Below are 21,487 nucleotides of genomic sequence, written 5' to 3' on the forward strand. Positions count from 1 at the left end.
CTACGCGAATAGAGACCAAAAGAAAGCAGGAGTGGCAATACTCATATCCGATAAAATAGACTTTAAAACAAAGGCTGTGAAAAGAGACAAAGAAGGCCACTACATAATGATCAAAGGAACAATCCAAGAAGAATATATAACAATTATAAATATATATGCACCCAATATAGGAGCACCACAATATGTAAGACAAATGCTAACAAGTATGAAAGGGGAAATCAACAATAACACAATAATAGTGGGAGACTTTAATACCCCACTCACACCTATGCACAGATCAACTAAACAGAAAATCAACAAAGAAACGCAAACTTTAAATGATACATTAGATCAGTTAGACCTAATTGATATCTATAGGACATTTCACCCCAAAACAACGAATTTCACCTTTTTTTCAAGTGCTCATGGAACCTTCTCCAGGATAGATCACATCCTGGGCCATAAATCTAAACTTGATAAATTCAAAAAAATCGAAATCATTCCAAGCATCTTTTCTGACCATAATGCATTAAGATTAGATCTCAATTACAGGAGAAAAACTATTAAAAATTCCAACATATGGAGGTTGAACAACACACGTCTGAATAACCAACAAATCACAGAAGAAATCAAAAAAGAAATCAAAATATGCATAGAAACGAATGACAATGAAAACACAACAACCCAAAACCTGTGGGACACTATAAAAGCAGTGCTAAGAGGAAAGTTCATAGCAATACAGGCATACCTCAAGAAACAAGAGAAAAGTCAAATAAATAACCTAACTCTACAACTAAAGCAACTAGAAAAGGAAGAGTTGGAGAACCCCAGAGTTAGTAGAAGGAAAGAAATCTTAAAAATTAGGGCAGAAATAAATGCAAAAGAAACAAAAGAGACCATAGCAAAAATCAACAAAGCCAAAAGCTGGTTCTTTGAAAGGATAAATAAAATTGACAAACCATTAGACAGACTCATCAAGAAGCAAAGAGAGAAAAATCAAATCAATAAAATTAGAAATGAAAATGGAGAGATCACAACAGACAACACAGAAATACAAAGGATCATAAGAGACTACTAGCAGCAGTTGTATGCCAATAAAATGGACAACGTGGAAGAAATGGACAAATTCTTAGAAAAGTACAATTTTCCAAAACTGAACCAGGAAGAAATAGAAAATCTTAACAGACCCATCACAAGCACGGAAATTGAAACGGTAATCAGAAATCTTCCAGCAAACAAAAGCCCAGGTCCAGATGGCTTCACAGCTGAATTCTACCAAAAATTTCGAGAAGAGCTAACACCTATCCTACTCAAACTCTTCCAGAAAATTGAAGAGGAAGGTAAACTTCCAAACTCATTCTATGAGGCCACCATCACCCTAATACCAAAACCTGACAAAGATATCACAAAAAAATAAAACTACAGGCCAATATCTCTGATGAACATAGATGCAAAAATCCTCAACAAAATTCTAGCAATCAGAATCCAACAACACATTAAAAAGATCATACACCATGACCAAGTGGGCTTTATCCCAGGGATGCAAGGATTCTTCAATATCCGCAAATCAATCAATGTAATTCACCACATTAACAAATTGAAAAATAAAAACCATATGATTATCTCAATAGATGCAGAGAAAGCCTTTGACAAAATTCAACATCCATTTATGATAAAAATTCTCCAGAAAGCAGGAATAGAAGGAACATACCTCAACATAATAAAAGCTATCTATGACAAACCCACAGCAAACATTATCCTCAATGGTGAAAAATTGAAAGCATTTCCCCTAAAGTCAGGAACAAGACAAGGGTGTCCACTTTCACCGCTACTATTCAACATAGTTCTGGAAGTTTTGGCCACAGCAATCAGAGCAGAAAAAGAAATAAAAGGAATCCAAATTGGAAAAGAAGAAGTAAAACTCTCACTGTTTGCAGATGACATGATCCTCTACATGGAAAACCCTAAAGACTCCACCAGAAAATTACTAGAGCTCATCAATGAATATAGTAAAGTTGCAGGATATAAAATCAACACACAGAAATCCCTTGCATTCCTATACACGAATAATGAGAAAGTAGAAAAAGAAATTAAGGAAACAATTCCATTCACCATTGCAACGAAAAGAATAAAATACTTAGGAATATATCTACCTAAAGAAACTAAAGACCTATATATAGAAAACTCTAAAACACTGATGAAAGAAATCAAAGAGGACACTAATAGATGGAGAAATATACCATGTTCATGGATCGGAAGAATCAATATAGTGAAAATGAGTATACTACCCAAAGCAATTTACAAATTCAATGCAATCCCTATCAAGCTACCAGACACATTTTTCACAGAACTAGAACAAATAATTTCAAGCTTTGTATGGAAATACAAAAAACCTCGAATAGCCAAAGCAATCTTGAGAAAGAAGAATGGAACTGGAGGAATCAACTTGCCTGACTTCAGGCTCTACTACAAAGCCACAGTCATCAAGACAGTATGGTACTGGCACAAAGACAGACATATAGATCAATGGAACAAAATAGAAAGCCCAGAGATAAATCCACACACATATGGACACCTTATCTTTGACAAAGGAGGCAAGAATATACAATGGAGTAAAGACAATCTCTTTAACAAGTGGTGCTGGGAAAACTGGTCAACCACTTGTAAAAGAATGAAACTAGATCACTTTCTAACACCGCACACAAAAATAAACTCAAAATGGATTAAAGATCTAAATGTAAGACCAGAAACTATAAAACTCCTAGAGGAGAACATAGGCAAAACACTCTCAGACATAAATCACAGCAGGATCCTCTATGATCCACCTCCCAGAATTCTGGAAATAAAAGCAAAAATAAACAAATGGGATCTAATTAAAATTGAAAGCTTCTGCACAACAAAGGAAAATATAAGCAAGGTGAAAAGACAGCCTTCTGAATGGGAGAAAATAATAGCAAATGAAGCAACTGACAAACAACTAATCTCAAAAATATACAAGCAACTTACGCAGCTCAACTCCAGAAAAATAAACGACCCAATCAAAAAATGGGCCAAAGAACTAAATAGACATTTCTCCAAAGAAGACATACGGATGGCTAACAAACACATGAAAAGATGCTCAACATCACTCATTATTAGAGAAATGCAAATCAAAACCACAATGAGGTACCACTTCACACCAGTCAGAATGGCTGCGATCCAAAAATCTGCAAGCAATAAATGCTGGAGAGGGTGTGGAGAAAAGGGAACCCTCCTACACTGTTGGTGGGAATGCAAACTAGTACAGCCACTATGGAGAATAGTGTGGAGATTCCTTAAAAAATTGCAAATAGAACTACCTTATGACCCAGCAATCCCATTGCTGGGCATACACACCGAGGAAACCAGAATTGAAAGAGACACATGTACCCCAATGTTCATCGCAGCACTGTTTATAATAGCCAGGACATGGAAACAACCTAGATGTCCATCAGCAGATGGATGGATAAGAAAGCTGTGGTACATATACACAATGGAGTATTACTCAGCTGTTAAAAAGAATTCATTTGAATCAGTTCTGATGAGATGGATGAAACTGGAGCCAATTATACAGAGTGAAGTAAGCCAGAAAGAAAAACACCAATACAGTATACTAACACATATATATGGAATTTAGGAAGATGGCAATGACGACCCTGTATGCAAGTCAGGAAAAAAGACACAGATGTGTATAACGGACTTTTGGACTCAGAGGGAGAGGGAGAGGGTGGGATGATTTGGGAGAATGGGAATTCTAACATGTATACTATCATGTAAGAATTGAATCGCCAGTCCATGTCTGACGTAAGGTGCAGCATGCTTGGGGCTGGTGCATGGGGATGACCCAGAGAGATGTTGTGGGGAGGGAGGTGGGAGGGGGGGTCATGTTTGGGAACACATGTAAGAATTAAAGATTTTAAAATTTAAAAAATAAATAAATAAATAAATAAATTGAAATGTAAAAAAAAATTAAAAAAAAAATACCCAGGTATTTTTTTTTCTCCAGAGCTCCAGATATGTTTCTAATGAGCAGCCATGTTTAAAAACAACTGAAATATATGATGATCTTTTACTTTTATCTAGTTTTTTTTTTACTTTTTCTATTTAATATTCAGTACTCCCATTTAATTTAGTTTATGTTTTCCATTTCTCCATCTCTTCTTTTTATTTTTCGATGTTCCTTCTCAAAACTTCATCAAGCATAGTAGAAGAGCTTTTGTATATATATTATGTATATATTCTATTTATATAGACATGAATATGAAATTCATGTGTATGTATACTTTAGAAAACACATGAATTTTTGCCTAAAACATTTATGACATTTTGACTCCACTTGTTTGGCTTACTATGAATACAATGCTAGATTTCTAATTAAAATGATATACAACAAACAACAAGGGTTTACTGTATAGCATAGGGAAATGTAGCCAATATCTTGCAATGACCTATAATGGAAAATAATTTCAGTATTAATATATGTATATTATGTATAAATGAATCACCTTGCTGTGTACATGAAACATTGTAAATCAACTATACTTCAATAAAACATATATATTAAAAAATAAAAGTAAATAAATAAAGTAATTTTAAAAATATGGGTCAGAAAAGTAAAATTTTTCAGACCTTACCCTGGATTATCCATGAGCATGTCCATCAGTAGGGAGGATATTACTAGTTTAGCAAGACTTTCTATAGCCTGGCAGAGTGCCCTTTGTTGCTCTAATTTAATAATCGCAAAGCATAAATAATATCATTATAAATGTAATTTCCCAGATATCCTGAATATCAGAAGCAGATTCCTCAGAAAAAAAGTATATATATATATATATATATATATATATATATATATATATATATATATATATGCAAGCCTTCTAGCCATTGGAAAGGGATGCCCCCAATCATAAGTATAAAATGTCATATATCTCTGTCATGTCATATGAACACAGTTGTGTCAATCAAGTTACTGTAAAACTATTATTAGAAACATGATAATTTTCAGGTGCATTATTCAAGCTGTATTTCAATGCCCACTGTACCAAGAAATAAATATAACCTTCTAAATTTATCAAGTTAATACTAATTTATGAAACTAACTGGCTGCCTTTTCCCTGGGCCATTCACTCTTCCTCACCATGCCTGGTTTCCTCTTATTGAAATTTATGTCCCACAAGACCAATGAGAAAAGTGAGGTTTAGAGGAGTTTAATGACTCTCTTAGCTCTGCACAGCTGATATAATGAAGTCTACAGAAGTGTTAGGGGAAGCATGCTGATTGAAACCGCCCACCCTAGCCAGGCACCATAGTAACCATTTGCATGAGTTGTTTTAGGACGGGAGGTCCTGGTAAGGAACAGCGAACTAATAAGCCTCCACCAACCAGAAGAGTTAGGGAAAGGTCAAAAGGAAACATCACCTGTCCAACTACCTCCCAGAATCCTTCTCTCTGGCATCCACCTTGGCTGAACAAGGTGTGCACCACCAGGAAGGACTCTGAGTCAGAATGACTGGCTAAAGACAACCTAGAAACCAATACCATCACCATAAAACTCGAGACTGCAAGTCATGTGACAGAGCAGTTCTCCTGGGTTCCCTTACCCTACTGCTCTCCACCCGAGTGCCCTTTCCCAATAAAATCTCTTGTTTTGTCAGCACATGTCTCCTTGGACAATTCTTTTCTGAGTATTAGACAAGAGCCCAGTTTCAGGCCCTGGAAGGGGTCCCCTTTCCTGGAACAGAAGGACAGGGAAAGAAGACATAGCATCCAACAATGAACCAGGTAGCCTGGGGGCACTACTCTTCCCCCCTGCCACCAACTGCAAAGACCTTAACTGACACTTAGGGTCCTCTATTTTCCGTGCCTGAGTTGGAACCCCATATTGACTCCATTTGAGAGTTTTATTTCTTGTCCTCTCACATATAAGCAGTTAAAAATACTTTGAAATATCTCACCTGCCTTCCCTTCCATCCTTCTTTTTAACATTTTTGCTCTTTTCCTTGCTTCTTTGCCTATGAAAGTCTTGAAGCAAGAAGACTGAGGATTTTGAAGATAAGAGTAGAAAGGGAAGACAAGGACCCTCCACCTAGTTTCAAAACTTAACTTATGGCATGCTTCTGGCTCTAACTTGCCTTGAATTCTCTCCCCTCATGCTGACAACATCCATGTTGCCTATTATTTTTTGTCTGATATTTGGCCCAACTAAGTCCTGACCATGAATATTACTAAAGTAACATCAGAGATAGCATGCATCACAGTAAGCCTTACTGCTATGATCAGCCTTGCCAGACTTCCTGTTTCCTTAACATTAAAAAAAAAAAAAAAAACCACACCTTTCTCAACCAAATTTCAGCATGTGTGAAGCTGCTCATTCTTATCCGACTCTTTGCAACCCCATGGACTGTAGCCTACCAGGCTCCTCTGTCCATGGGATTTTCCAAGCAATGGTACTGGAGTGGATTGCCATTTCCTTCTCGTGGGGATCTTCCCCACCCAGGGATCGAACCCAGGTCTCCCGCATTGTGGACAGATGCTTTACTGTCTAAGCCACCAGGAGAACCTCAACCTTGACTCCTGCATTGCCCTCTCATTGACAGAGCCATATGAAGATAGAAGAAGAACCTTAAGATATAAGCTCAGATGAAAAAACATAGTCTTGGTTAAACTGGCACTCATTTAATAAACTTTCTCTTAAGGCAGTACTGATCTAGCACCTAAATTAGACTATGGTGACTTATACAATAGATTCCATGCCATATAGCAAATGCAAGATTCTGGAAATAATAGATTTCATTCATATTACTTTTCTAAAAATAAAGTAAGAAGAAAAAATGTGCATTTACCTGGGACAAAGCTTCCCTGGACCACCTCCTTGTATGCCCACCAGCCTTCGTGGATTTTTGGTGAATTCTGTTGAGCTAAAGGAAAAAAAAAAAAAGGATAAAATAGACTAAGATGATAGCAGAGAAGTATTGTATCCTGATTGTCCAATAAAGAAGAGTGACTGTACATAAAATAATACTTTTCTATCCAAAAGTCAAACTATAGAATATAACAGCAACATTTCACCTCCTTATTTTCAAATTATTAACCTGTAAAGATACTGTCATAAAGTTTTATTTAAAAAAAAAAACTCAGGATATTTCTGCTGAAGAGAAATAGTAAGGATGTATGTAAGCTTATTTGAATTTCTCATCACTTATCTCTAACTCACCTCTTTTTTTTTTTTAACCTGCCCCCTACACATACGTATACACACACATCTATATAAGGAAGACCTATCAATCTGACTGAAGAATCAATTCAAGAAATGTCATTTAAAAAGAAGCAAAAGGAAGCCCCTGGATAATTAAAACTGTTGCAACTGACAAAAACAACACTGAAAGACTCTGTTACATCAAGAGAATTGCAAAACACTTTGCTCCCTGTCCATTTCCATTCATTGTTTCTTCAGCAACTCATCCATTAAGATGTGGCATTATATAAGATTTTAGCAGGCAGCAAGACAGTCAGACCATCTGAATCAAGCCTCTTATGATGGAACTGCAGAGTTTCTGTTAGCTTTCTTTGACATGCATTTAGAATGATCCAAATTCACCCTGCAAAAATCAGTCAGCCTGAGCAGGGCCCATTGGATGACATCAATTACAAAACATGATAGGTACAGATTAGAATTGAATAAAACAAAGGCTTTCACATCATATGTTCAAAATTCCCATTTAAATGGGCAATTTGGAAAGACAGGGAAGTACATTTTAAAAGCAACTCATTAAAAATGCTCCTGTAGTACCATAGGGGTTTATGTGAGCTAGGGAAACAAGAGAAGTACTGCTGCTGCTGCTTCTGCTAAGTCGCTTCAGTCGTGTCCAACTCTGTGCGACCCCATAGATGGAAGCCCACCAGGCTCCCCTGTCCCTGGGATTCTCCAGGCAAGAACACTGGAGTGGTTTGCCATTTCCTTCTCCAACGCATGAAAGTGAAAAGTGAAAGTGAAATCGCTCAGTCGTGTCCAACTCTTAGTGACCCCATGGACTGCAGCCCACCAGGCTCCTCCATCCATGGGATTTTCCAGGCAAGAGTACTGGAGTGGGATGCCATTGCCTTCTCCGAGAAGAACTGCATTTCTATTTTAATGCTTCCCTGGTGGCTCAGCTGGTAAAGAGGTCTCTGCCCTCAATGCAGGAGATCTGGGTTCAATCCCTGGGTTGGGAAGATCCCCTGGAGAAGGGAAAGGCTACCCACTCCAGTATTCTGGCCAGGAGAATTCAATGGACTGTATAGTCCATTGGGTCGCAAAGAGTCAGGCATGACTGAGCGCTTTTCACAAGAAGATCCTCAATAATTATCTTGTGGTTGCTTCCATCTGATTTTCAGTGGGTGAAGAGATGATTAAGAATTTGTCAGAGCAAACATGTGAACAGAAAGCAGTTTTAGCTTCTGCTGTGTTCTTCACTTCTTTTTAGTTATGGATTGGGATCGTTACTTGATGTTCAACAAGCCCCTGGGAAAAATCAAGGTAATTAATCAAAAAAAGTGTTCACAAAGCTGTTATCACTACCAGATAAGGAAATACACATAGCCAAGGTTTTTCTTTTGATAGTAAGGAAAAGCGATTTCAATTTTATTATCTTTCTTGTGGCAGTTCCAACCACAGAAGATAAGATATAATTTAGAATCACCTTACACTTTGGCCCAAGCAGGGCTGAAGTCAAACTTTGCATTAAGAAATGATTTTTTTTTTTAAGTGGTGGAGCAGCCTATGTCACTTTTACTCAAAAGGATTAAAATGAGATCATGATTAAAAGGTTCAAAGATACCTGGAGTTGAAAATGAAGAAAAAGAAAGTCCCTAACATCACAGATTCTGAACCTGATATTCTAGAAACATTACAGTTGGGATTGGCCACTCATTCTGATCTTATAATCATTACAAAATTTCTGTCTACCTGCTGTTCCCAAGAATACCACAAATACCACATTTATTGTTCTCTCCACACCTTTGATGTACCTTACCCCCTGCCTCAGCCCCTCCTACGGTAATCCCTCATCTTCCTGAATTTAAGAGCATTCAGTTCAGTTTAGTTCAGTTCAGTTCACTCAGCCATGTCTCATTCTTTGCCATCCCATGGACTGCAGCATGCCAGGGGTCCCTGTCCATCACCAACTCCCCAATATTACCCAAACTAATGTCCATTGAGTGGGGGAAGCCATCCAAGCATTTCATTCTCTGTCGTTCCCTTCTCCTCCCGGCTTCAGTCTTTTCCAGCATCATGTGGACAAAGTATTGGAGTCTCAGCTTCAGCATCAGTCCTTGTAATGAATATTCAGGACTGATTTCCTTTAGGAGGGACTGGTTGGATCTCCTTGCAGTCCAAGGGACTCTCAAGAGTCTTCTCCAACACCAAAGTTCAATTCTTCAGTGCTCAACTTTCTTTATAGTCCAGCTCTCACAGCCATACATAACTACTGGAAAAACCATAGCTTTGACTAGACAGACATTTCTTGGCAAAGTACTGTCTCTACATTTTAATATGTTGTCTGGATTGGTCATAACTTTTCTTCCAAGGAGCAAGTGATTTTTAATTTCATGACTGCAGTCAACATCTCCAGTGATTTTGAAGCTAAAAAAAATAAAAAGAAAGTCTTTCATTGTTTCCACTGTTTTATCATGAAGTGATGGGGCCAGATGCCATGATCTTAAGTTTCCTGAATGTTGAGTTTTAAGCCAGCTTTTTCACTTTCCTCTTTCACTTTCATCAAGAGGCTCTTTAGTTACTCTCTGTTTTCTGCCATAAGGGTGGTTTCATCTGCACATCTGAGGTTACTGATATTTCTTCTGGCAATCTTGATTCCAGCTTTTGCTTCATTCAGCACAGTATTTCTCACTATGTACTCTGCATATAAGTTAAATAAGTAGGGTGACAATATACAGCCTTGAGGTACTCCTTTCCCGATTTGGAACCAGTCTATTGTTCCATGTCCAGTTCTAACTGTTGCTTCCTGACCTGAATACACTTTTCTCAGGAGGGAGGTCAGGTGTTCTGGTATTTTCATCTCTTTCAGAATTTTCCACAGTTTATTGTGATCCACACAGTCAAAGGCTTTAGCAAACTCAATAAAGCAGAAGTAGATATTTTTCTGGAACTCTTTTTCGATGAATCAACATATGTTGGATTTTGATCTCTGGTTCTTCTGTTTTCTAAATCCAGCTTGAACATCTCGAAGTTCATGGTTCACATACTGTTGAAGCCTGGCTTGGAGAATTTTGAGCCTTACTTTGCTAGCATGTGAAATGAGTGCATTGTGCAGTAGTTTGAGCATTCTTTGGCATTGTCTTTCTTTGGGATTGGAATGAAAACTAACGTTTTCCAGCCCTGTGGCCACTGTTGAGTATTCCAAATTTGCTGGCATATTGAGTGTAGCACTTTCTCAGCATCATCCTTTAGGGTTTGAAATATCTCAACTGGAATTCCATCACCTACACTAGTTTTGTGCATAGTGATGCTTCCTAAGGCCAACTTGACTTTGCATTCTAGGATATCTGGCTCTAGGTGAATGATTACACCATCATGATTATCGGGGTCATGAAAATCTTTTTTGTATAGTTCTATTTATTCTTGACACCTCTTCTTAATATCTTCTGCTTCTGTTGGGTCCATATCATTTCTGTTCTTTATTTTGCCTATCTTTGTATGAAATATTCCCTTGGTATCTCTAATGTTCTTGAAGAGATCTCTAGTCTTTCCCATTCTATTGTTTCTTTGCATTGATCACTGACGAAGGCTTTCTTATCTCTCCTTGCTATTCTTTGAAATTCTGCATTCAGATGGGTATATCTTTACTTTTCTCATTTGCCTTTCACTTCTCTTCTTTTCACAGCTATTTGTGAGGCCTCCACAGACAACCATTTTACCTTTTTGCATTTGTTTTTCTTGGTGATGGTCTTGATCCCTGCCTCCTGTACAATGTCATGAACCTCCATCCATAGTTCTTCAAGCACTCTATCAGAGCTAATCCCTTGAGTATATTTCTCACTTTCATTGTATAATTTTTAGGGATTTGATTTAGTTCATACCCGAATGGTCTAGTGGTTTGCCCTTCTTTCTTCAATTTAAGTCTGAATTTGGTAATAAGGAGTTCATGATCTGAGCTAGTCAGCTCCTGGTCTTTTTTTTTTTTTTTGCTGACTTCATAGAATTTCTCCATCTTTAGCTGCAAACACTATAATCAATCTGATTTTGATATTGACCATCTGCTGATGTATATGTGTAGAGTCTTCTCTAGTGTTGTTGGAAGAGGGTGTTTGCTATGACCAGTGCGTTCTCTTGGCAAAACTCTATTACCCTTTGCCCTGCTTCATTCTGTAATTCAAGGCCATATTTGCCTGTTACTCCAGGTAGTTCTTGACTTCCTACTTTTTCATTCCAGTCCTGTATAAAAAAAAAGAATATCTTTTTTGGGTGTTAGTTCTAGAAGGCCTTGTAGGTCTTCATATAACCATTCATCTTCAGCTTCTTATTTGTCACTTTCATTAATTCAGTAAATATTTGGTGAGTACCTATGTCTATCAGGCAGAATTATAAGCGTCAGTAATACAAAGTGTCTATTTTCCAAGAACTTATATTCTACTGGAAGGAGACAGATAAAAGCAAACAAATTGAATTTAACTATAATAAAAATACTAGTAGAGGAAAGTACTTTTTGGTACAACTAAAGAAGGTGAGGCAATAGAGAATGGGCTTCCCAGGTGGCATTAGTGGTAAAGAATCCCCCTACCAATGCAGGAGACTCAGGAGATGCAGGTTCAATCCCTGGGTTGGGGAGATCCACCAGATGAAGAAATGGCAATCCAATCCAGTATTCTGAAGTGACTTAGTATGCAAAAAGACACATTAGATAGTATAATAATGATGGCTTTGATATTTTGATACTTAATCTAAGATTTAAATAACAACAACAAAAAAAGACCTGGCTTCCAGAAAATCATTTTCTATAGCATTTCAGGGGGATTAAAAGATCCTGAGAAAGCAAGTAGGTGTAGCTTTCCCCAGAAACATAAAAGTGGTCATTGTGTTTGAACCATAGTCAACATATGGGGAGAAAGGGTCCAGATGAGTCCTAATGATTTAGGTGGTAGTCCAGGAGCAAGAAGATGGTGGTTTCAACTAGCATGTGCATATGTGTGTGTTTGTGTGTGCACATGCCTGTTCAGTTGTGCCCAACTCTTTGTAACTGTAGCCCACCAGGCTAATCTGTCCATTGAATTTTCCAGACAAGAATACTGGAGTGGGTTGCCACTTCCTACTCTCGTCAACTAGCATAATATTAGTGAAAATAGAAGTGAATGGACTATACACACACACACACTGATATACATACATTATATAAAATACATACATATTTTATTTCTCTTTATATTTTAGAGGAAGAGTGACAGGACTTGCTGATGAGTTGAGTGAAGGAAGTTAAACACCATAGATCAAGGAAAGCTTCTACCGTTTTTGACCTAAGTGATTAGATGTTGAAAGTTATTGAGATTACAAGGGATATTAAGGGAAGAGTAGCTTTGAAACATGGAGTAAAGAGCTCTGTTTGAGAAGGCTAGTGAGCAATTTTATGGGGAGATGTTAAGCAGGCAGTTGGATATAAAAGGTGTTCTGAGATCAAGACAAGACATATATTTATGATTCTTTGACATATAAATGATATTTAAAACCATAGGTTTAGAAGACGTCACCAAGAAAAAAGTAGAAATATGTAGAGAGAGACCAGAGGAACACAGAATAGAGTTCTAAGATGTTCAGTATTTAGAAGTTAAACCAAAATTTCATACAAAATGAAATTGAGAGAGAAAGGCCACTTAAGTTGGTAAAAACAAAAAAATAGGAGAGAAAATAGAGGCCTCATGCCATTCTTTTAACTATTTTACTTCTCTCTCTTTGTCTCTCTCTCTCGTTTTTGAACTTTTAGATTTATAGAAACATTACAAAGATAGTACAGAGTTCCCATATACTATATACTGTATTCCTATCTCCTTTATTACTAACATACTTCATTAATACATTTATCAAAATTAATAAACTAGTGTTGAAAAATTATTATTAGCTTAAGTCCACACTTTATTTGGGTTTTCCAGGTGGTGCTAGTAGTAAAGAACCCACCTGCCAATGCATGAAAAGTAAAAGATATGGGTTCGATTCCTGGATCAGGAAAGATTCCCTGGAGGAAATCATGGCAATCCACTTCAGTATGGACAGTGGAATCCCATGGATAGTGGAGCCTGGTGGGTTATGTTTCATAGGGTTGCAAAGAGTTGGACACGATTGAAGTGACTTGGCATGCATGCACACTTTATTCAGATTTCCTATACTTTTAGCCTATTGTCCTTCTTGTGTTCAAGGATGGCATCTAGGGTTCATGTCTTCTTAGTCTTCTCATGGCTGCAACAATTTCTTCACATTTTTCTAACCTGTGATTTCCCTATATCCCTGTCTCCTTAAGCAAATTAAAACTATATCAAGTGTAAATGTTGTGCCTTGTCTACTATAATGCAACTCATATAATAGGTGCATTGGTCACAGTTTTAGTGAACATTTGTTTAATAAATCTAGGAAGAGAGAAAGATGTAAATCACCATTCAGAAATGCTATTTACAAGTTTGTTAGGAATACCCACTCCTCAGACTCCTTGCCACATTTGTTGTTTAGTCACTAAAGTGTGTCCAACAATTTTGTGACCCCATGGAGTGCAGCCTGCCAGGATCTTCTGTCCATGAGATTTCCTGGGCAAGAATAAAGGAGTGGGTTGCCATTTCCTTACTTTAAAATAAGTTTAATGTTAAATAATTTCTAGATTTTAAGAACCATGTAACTAAAATAGTAACAATAGTAGAATACAAATGAAAAGGGATAGAAAGATCAGCTCTAATCTTTATAAGTATAGCTATAATTTTGTTTTCTGCTTCTTTCACCAAACATTGCATCATGAGTTATTTTCTCTATTCTTATTTTTAGTGTGCATATAATATTTATTTTAGTAACCATGCCATAATTTCCCAGTGATTTCCTGTCTATTGACCATTTTATTGTTTGAATACTGCAATTATCTTTTTTCAGTTCCAGAGTGTCCACTGATCTCCCTCTTTAAGAACCTTTCTTTGAGACAGTATACCAAAATCAGGGTCAAAAAACAACACATAAGTGCACTTGTTAAGTTACTTTATTAAAAAAAAATAAGTTTAGTAGGTTGCATTGCCATAGTAATGACAGTGATTATATTTTAAGGGAATACTGAGGAAATTTCAGACAATGATAAAACAATACTATTCCATTTAAACATAATTTTGACTTCTGAAAAATAGGCAAGAAGTATTGTAACTATTTAATGAATGATTCTCTTCTGTCATAAATTCATGAGATGAATGTTTCATCAAACTGAATACACATTTTGTATTTTACTTTATTACTATTATTTATTATCTTGAAATCAGGTATAGATGTATCATCCATAAATATTGTAGATTAACTTGGTAGTAAAATTTATTCATGTTTTAAAACAGATAGATAAAACTTCAGATGCAAAAGTTTCAAATCCATGCCAAGATTCACCTGACCTCCCACAAGTCACAGGGATAAGGAGAATGTATGTGCTGTATTCAGAATACTAAAAGAGTATTGACATACTAAATCAATTTTTAAACCACAGTTGATAAACTATTGACAATTTTTAAAATAAATGAATTAGTTAATTATGGGATTAACCTCATTTCACACATAATTTCCAATCACAACCAATATCTTTGAATGAAACTAAAATCTCCTCATAACTATCTTAAGCTTGAATTTAGCAAGGCTTAGTCAAATGAAAAGAAAGGAAATAAGCAGACTTTTGGTATCTTTTGAGAAGCAGTGGAGATCCAACCAGTCCATTCTAAAGGAGATCAGCCCTGGGATTTCTTTGGAAGGAATGATGCTGAAGCTGAAACTCCAGTACTTTATGATGCTGAAGGTGAAACTCCAGTACTTTGGCCACCTCATGTGAAGAGTTGACTCATTGGAAAAGACTCTGATGCTGGGAGGGATTGGGGGCAGGAGGAGAAGGAGACGACAGAGGATGAGATGGCTGGATGGCATCACTGACTCGATGGACGTTGAGTCTGAGTGAACTCCGGGAGTTGGTGATGGACAGTGAGGCCTGGCGTGCTGCGTTTCATGGGGTCGCAAAGAGTTGGACACGACTGAGAGACTGAACTGAACTGAACTGAGAAGCAGTGAGAAATAATGGAAGATACAAAGCAACTTGTAATTGAATTTAAATTTACTACCAAATTTTGTGTTACTTTGAACAAATAATTTCATATTTCAAATTCTCAAACAACAACAACAACAACAGAACATCCAGTGTTCTTATCTAAAAATTGATAACAGCTATCTTGAAAGACTGTCAAAAGAACGTCAATATGATACTTTGTGCTTACAATATAACATATACTGCTTTTATTATTTGATGTTAATGGTTGGTGGTATGGTATGGGAGAAAGAGGGGTAGGTCTGGAGCACTTCAACCAAAAGGCAGAAAAGGAATCTGACAAATGACACAAAGTAGAAAGTTGTTCAGAAAACAGAAACTAGAACACAATTTTACTTGAATTGGGTTGAAATTAAAAAAAAAAAAGAAAGAAAGAAAGATAGAAAGAAAGAAATGATAGGATAGCTTGAAGAAGCAGTAATTGCACATTTCATTCTCCAGTTCCTAAGCTAATTCACAGAAGGAAAAAATAGCCCAAAACAAGGCCCAGGCTTTCTGTCTTGTAGGTCTACTTTCTGCCATATATGAATTCAAACAACCATGGTGTGTATGTACAACACAGGCCAGAAGCAGAAAGCTGTTTTCATGGCATAAGCTTAGAATTGCTCATAATGCTCATTACTCCTTCCTATATTTTACTGACTGGAATTTAGTTTTTTGAATGTATTTAAATGTAAAGGAAGCTAGAGAAATGTCGTCCAACTATAGACTACATGATAGTTTTGAACTGGATAGAATGAAGGTAAGTCTTATAGAATCCTCCATATTTCACAGTGATGAAGCAGAACCCAGACCATGGGGGACCCTCAGAGGTACACATCCTTTCTGTGTCCCCATTTTTTATTTATAGGACATAGGCTTCATTCAGCTTCCTTGATCATCCCTGCATTCCAAAGGGCAAATTCAAATAGTTGCTTAATGTAGAAGGGAGGGAATGCAGAAACAAAGGCTGAACAGTCAAGAAACAGTACTGCAACTGTGGGGCAGTGTCCTGGTTCCTCCTTAAGGAATATGCAAAGCAATCAGCTCAGTTCTGTTGCTCACTCTTTCCCACTCTTTGCGACAATACCTTTGAGTTTTCTATAGGAGCTAAGGTCCCTGCCCAGGTGGAAGAGGGCAATCTCAGGCTGAGCACAAGATTTCTGGAGCATGGCACAGTTACTCACCAATAGCCAATCAGAAGACTTTCTGCAAACAAGTGTTGTTGTTTGTTCTGATCCCATCCCCAAATAATTCTCCCTTTAAAAACTCATTGTCAGGCACAATTTTCAGAGTTGGTTTTTGGACAAGAGCCCACCTTCCCAGGTTGCTGGCTTGTTGAATAAAACAAGCTTTACTTTCCAACGAACGCTTGTTTATTGAGCATCAGATTTCCAGTGGTGAGCAGTCAGTCTTCAGTTCAATAACACTGATACTGAAGAAAGTTTGGAAGCTTCTCATTCTTCTAAGATGGACCAAAAAGAGGAGGAAATATGTCTAGGAGAATATGTAGCTAGGGCGGCAGTAACTTCTGACTTGCCTGTTATGTACAGTCATTCAGTCATGTCTGACCCTTTATGACTCCATGGACTGAAGCACGCCTGGCATCCCTGTCCTTCACCATCTCCGGGAGTTTGCTCAAACTCAAGTTCGTTAAGTTGGTGATGCCATCCAACCATCTCAGCCTCTGTTATCCCCTTCACCTGCCTTAAACCTTTCCCAGTATCAGAGTCTTTTCTAATGAGTCAACTCTTCGCATTAGGGGGCCAAGTATTGGAACTTCAGCCTCATCATCAGTCCTTCCAATGAATATTCAGAGTTGATTTCCTTTAGGATTGAATGGTTTGATCTCCTAAGAATCCAAAGGACACTCAAAAGTCTTCTCCAACACCATCATTCAAAAAAATCAATTATTTGGTAATCAGCTTTCTTTACAGTCCAGTTCTCATGTCCTGCATAACTATTGGGAAAATCATAGATTTGATTATATGAACCTTTGTTGGCAAAGCAATGTCTCTACTTTTTAATGTGCTGTCTAAGTTTGTCATAACTTTCCTTTCAAAGAGCAAACATCTTTTAATCTCATGGCTGGAGTCACCATCAGCAGTGATTTTGAAGCCTAAGAAAAGAAAGTCTGTCACTGTTTTCATGGTTTCCCAATCTATTTGCCATGAAGTGATGAGATAAGATCCCATGTTCTTAGTTTCTTGAATGATGAGTTTTAAGTCAACTTTTTTACTCTCTTCTTTCACCCTCAACAAGAGGTTATTTAGTTCCTCTTCACCTTTTGTCATAAGGGTGGTATCATCTGCATGTCTGAGGTTATTGATATTTCTCCTTGCAAACTTGATTCCAGCTTGTGCTGCTTCATCCAGCCCAGCATTTCACATGATGCACTCTGCATATAAGTTAAGTAAGCAGGGCAACAATATACAGCTTTAACAAATTATTTTCCCAAATTGGAACACGTCCATTGCTGCATGTCCAGTTCTAACTGTTTCTTCTTGACCTGCACACAGGTTTCACAGAGGGCAGTTAAGGAGGTCTGGCATTCCCAGCTCTTGAAGAACTTTCCACAGCTTGCTGATATTCACACAGTCAAAGGATTTAGCATAGTCAATGAAGCATAATTAGATGTTCATCTGGAATTCTCTTGTTTTTCCTATCATCCAAGAGACATTGGCAATTTGATCTCTGGTTCCTTTACTTTTGCTAAACCCAGCTTGTACATCTGGAATTTTTGTTCATGTACTGTTGAAGCCTAACTTGAAGTGTTTTGAGCATTACCCTGGTACCATGTGAAATGAGTGCAGCTGTGTGATAGTTTGAACATTCATTGGCATTGTCTTTTTGTGGGATTGGAGTGAAAACTGACCTTTTCCAGTCCTGAAGTAACTGCTGAGTTTTCCAATTTTACTGACATATTGAGTGCAGCATTTTCACAGCATCATCTTTTAGGATTTGAAATAACTCATCTGGAATTCCATCACCTCCAATAGCTTTGTTCATAGTAAAGTTTCCTAAGGCCCACTTGACATTGCATTCCAGGATGTCTGGCTCTAGGTGAGTGATCACACTATGGTATTTATCCAGGTCGTTAAGATCTTTTTTTGTATGGTTCTTTTGTGTATTCTTACCATCTCTTCTTAATATTTTCTGTTTCTGTTAAGTTCATACCATTTATGTCCTTTATTGTGCACATCTTTGCATGAAATATTCCCTTGGTATCTAATTTTCTTGAAGGGATCTCTAGTCTTTTCCATTCTATTGTCTTCCTCTATTTCTTTGCATTGTTCACTTAGGAAGGCTTTCTTTTCTGTCCTTGCTATTCTTTGGAACTCTGCACAGTTGGGTACATCTTCCCTTTCTCCTTTGCCTTTTGTTCTTCTTTTTCAGCAATTTGTAAGGCCTCCTTGGACAACCTATTTGCCTTTTTTTTTTTACCCCCTTGGGGATGGTTTTGATCACTGCTTCCTGTACAATGTTACAAACCTCAATCCACAGTTCTGCAGGGACTTTGTCTATCAGATATTATCCCTTGAATCTGTTTGACTTGCCTAGGATATTCCTCAGAGAAGGCAATGGCAACCCACTCCAGTACTCTTGCCTGGAAAATCCCATGGATGGAGGAGCCTGGTAGGCTGCAGTCCATGGGGTCGCTAAGAGTCGGACACAACTGAGCAACTTTACTTTCACTTTTCCATTTCATGCACTGGAGAAAGAAATGGCAAACCACTCTAGTGTTCTTGCCTGGAGAACCCTAGGGACGGGGGAGCCTCATAGGCTGCCGTCTATGGGGTCGCACAGAGTCAGACACAACTGCAGCGACTTAGCAGTAGCAGCGGCAGAATATTCCTTATTTACCCTGTCTCAATACATTTATAAATAGGGCTCTCTTTGGCTCTCAAAAGTTGTGGTTTAGATGATAAATTATATGGTAATTTTTGCACACAGCATTCTTTGCCATGTCACTTTAGCCATTTTGAAGAGAGCCTGTAGGACACTTAGATTCATATCGGATTAGCCACATATTGCTGAAAACTTCATCATGTATGTGTGTTATCTAACCTAAATCAAGAATTGTACCTTTTCCCTCCCTTCCTGTACTCTTTCTCTCCTGCTGTGGATAAAGAATGTCACCTACCATTTCAGTAAACAAAGATGCCATAAAGCCATCAGCCACTGAAGCTGTTCCACTGGTGTTCTCTGAAGGTAATTCAGGGTAGAGGAAAAACAATAGAGTGACCCTAGATAGTTAACATGCAGACCAAAGGACTGATTCCAATAAACTCAGATTCTTGCATCTTCCCCAAAATAATAAAACACTAAAATTATTAACTTGAGATGTCTATTTTTTTGCGATTAGCAGTAATCTTTTTAATGTCTGACTACATTTTCTTTCAACAAAAATTTCTATATATTCTGGTTCCTCCCTTAATTCTTTGGAGCAGTTTCTCAGAACTACATAAGGTGATGCCTTCTCATGCAACAGTTTTCTGTAATGCCCTGAAAAAAAAAAACAAAACATAATTCTCAACTTCTAGGCTATGCATTTTTTTTTCCAATCAACACTACTAACTTCATCACCATTTACCAGGAGATAAATCAGGAAAACCAATTCATTCGAACCTAGACCCAATTACTAGAAACCTGAGGACCCAGATACACTTCCTCTTATTTAAATCTTAGATGAAAAGAGACAAATTTCAAGGAAATAAGCTTACTGAAGTTATTAAATGTTTTAAAGGCTGGGTGGTGATGGAGTTGAGTGGAAGGAGGGGTTCCCTTCTGTAGTTACCTTTCTCTATTAATGACTCTGAGGGATGAGGTGGGGAGGGAGGTGGGAGGGAGGTGGGAGGGGGTTCAGGATGGGGAACACAAGTACACCCGTGGTGGATTCATGTCAGTGTATGGCAAAAACCACTACAGTATTGTAATTAGCCTCCAATTAAAATAAATAAATGAATGTTTAAAAAATAAATGTGAATCTGTAATAATAATAATAATAATAAATTAAGGATGCACTTTGCAGCAAAAAAAAGTAAAATAAAATAAATAAGTATTCAACATAACCCTCGAAACATTTCTTTAACTCCAATAGAGTGAGAATCACTGCTGGAATGAGATGTAGTATAAGAGACTGAATATATTAAATTATAATTACCTTATAAACAAATTATCTAACTATATTTAATTCCCTTCTAAAGGTGGGCTAACCTATTCAGAAAAATATAAATACAACATTGAATTATAGATGTAGAAGAGAAGCTGGAAATCCTGTTCTATGCTCCCCTCATTTAGCAGAGGGAGAAACTGAGACTTAGAAGAGTAAAACCCTTCAGAAGAATTAACAACAGGTAGCCAACAAATACTGTGACTTAAGGCCTTTGGTGATCAAACTGCTGCTCTTCCAATTACATATAAAATGATTTTAAATGAGTAGTAAAAGAAAAGTTTAGTCATCATTTAAACAGAATATCCAGTTTCAGTAATTTAGGATTATCAGTTCAGTGGCCAGCAAATTCCAAGATTATATCATAGTATTGGTACTAATTCTACCAAACAAATCTCTGATAATGAGATTTGTTCTTCTTGACATGTGCAAAGGATCCTTGAAAAGAATGTGTACTTCCACTAGGAAAACCAAGTGGAAGTAGACTTTGATAAGTTCTAGAGTTATAAGTTACAGAAAATTCCTTCTGTTCTTTAATTATCTACTTTCAAAACTATGTGCAATGTCTTCTTAAGGTCTACTTGCTTGTAAATCAAATACAGATCATCATGAGTGAAAAGAGATCATTATGAGAAGCAGCTTTCTCTGAGATCTGCTCTAAAAGTTCATCCCTAATGGAAACAGCGGAAAGTGTACTTCAAAATGACTTTTTTCCCTCAAATAAAAGATTTTCTCAAATTTATGGGAATGCCAAGAACAGCCTTTCTGTAATAAATGTTGCATGCAGTCATACCAAAACCAAGAAATGAAAAGAAAGGAACAACTTTACAAATACTCTTTTATCACAGGAGTAAGGAAGAAGTTATTCCTGAGAGCCACACCACCCTTAATTTATAGAGAAAAAAAAAATCACCAGGTACAAAAGTGGAAAGTATATCAAAGATTATTAATAACTCAGCCAATAAAATGTTTTCATCATCCTAGGAGATTTTCCCTGTCAATATCTTGTCTATAAAGTAAGGAAATTCTC

The 21,487-nt window shown here is 37.2% G+C and overlaps 1 protein-coding gene across 3 annotated transcripts in view; it reads right to left on the minus strand.

Annotated features, from left to right (window-relative positions):
- Positions 1–21,487, minus strand: part of CA10 (carbonic anhydrase 10) — an 836,053-nt gene that overhangs the window by 716,371 nt on the left and 98,195 nt on the right. For all 3 annotated transcript variants that reach the window (XM_069542582.1, XM_069542581.1, XM_069542580.1), the window contains one exon: positions 6,843–6,917. In XM_069542582.1, the coding sequence (XP_069398683.1) occupies positions 6,843–6,917 (75 nt within the window). The remainder of the gene's footprint in view (positions 1–6,842; positions 6,918–21,487) is intronic.

Source organism: Ovis canadensis, chromosome 11 (genome assembly GCF_042477335.2).
Source record: "Ovis canadensis isolate MfBH-ARS-UI-01 breed Bighorn chromosome 11, ARS-UI_OviCan_v2, whole genome shotgun sequence".
Lineage (NCBI taxonomy): Eukaryota > Metazoa > Chordata > Mammalia > Artiodactyla > Bovidae > Ovis > Ovis canadensis.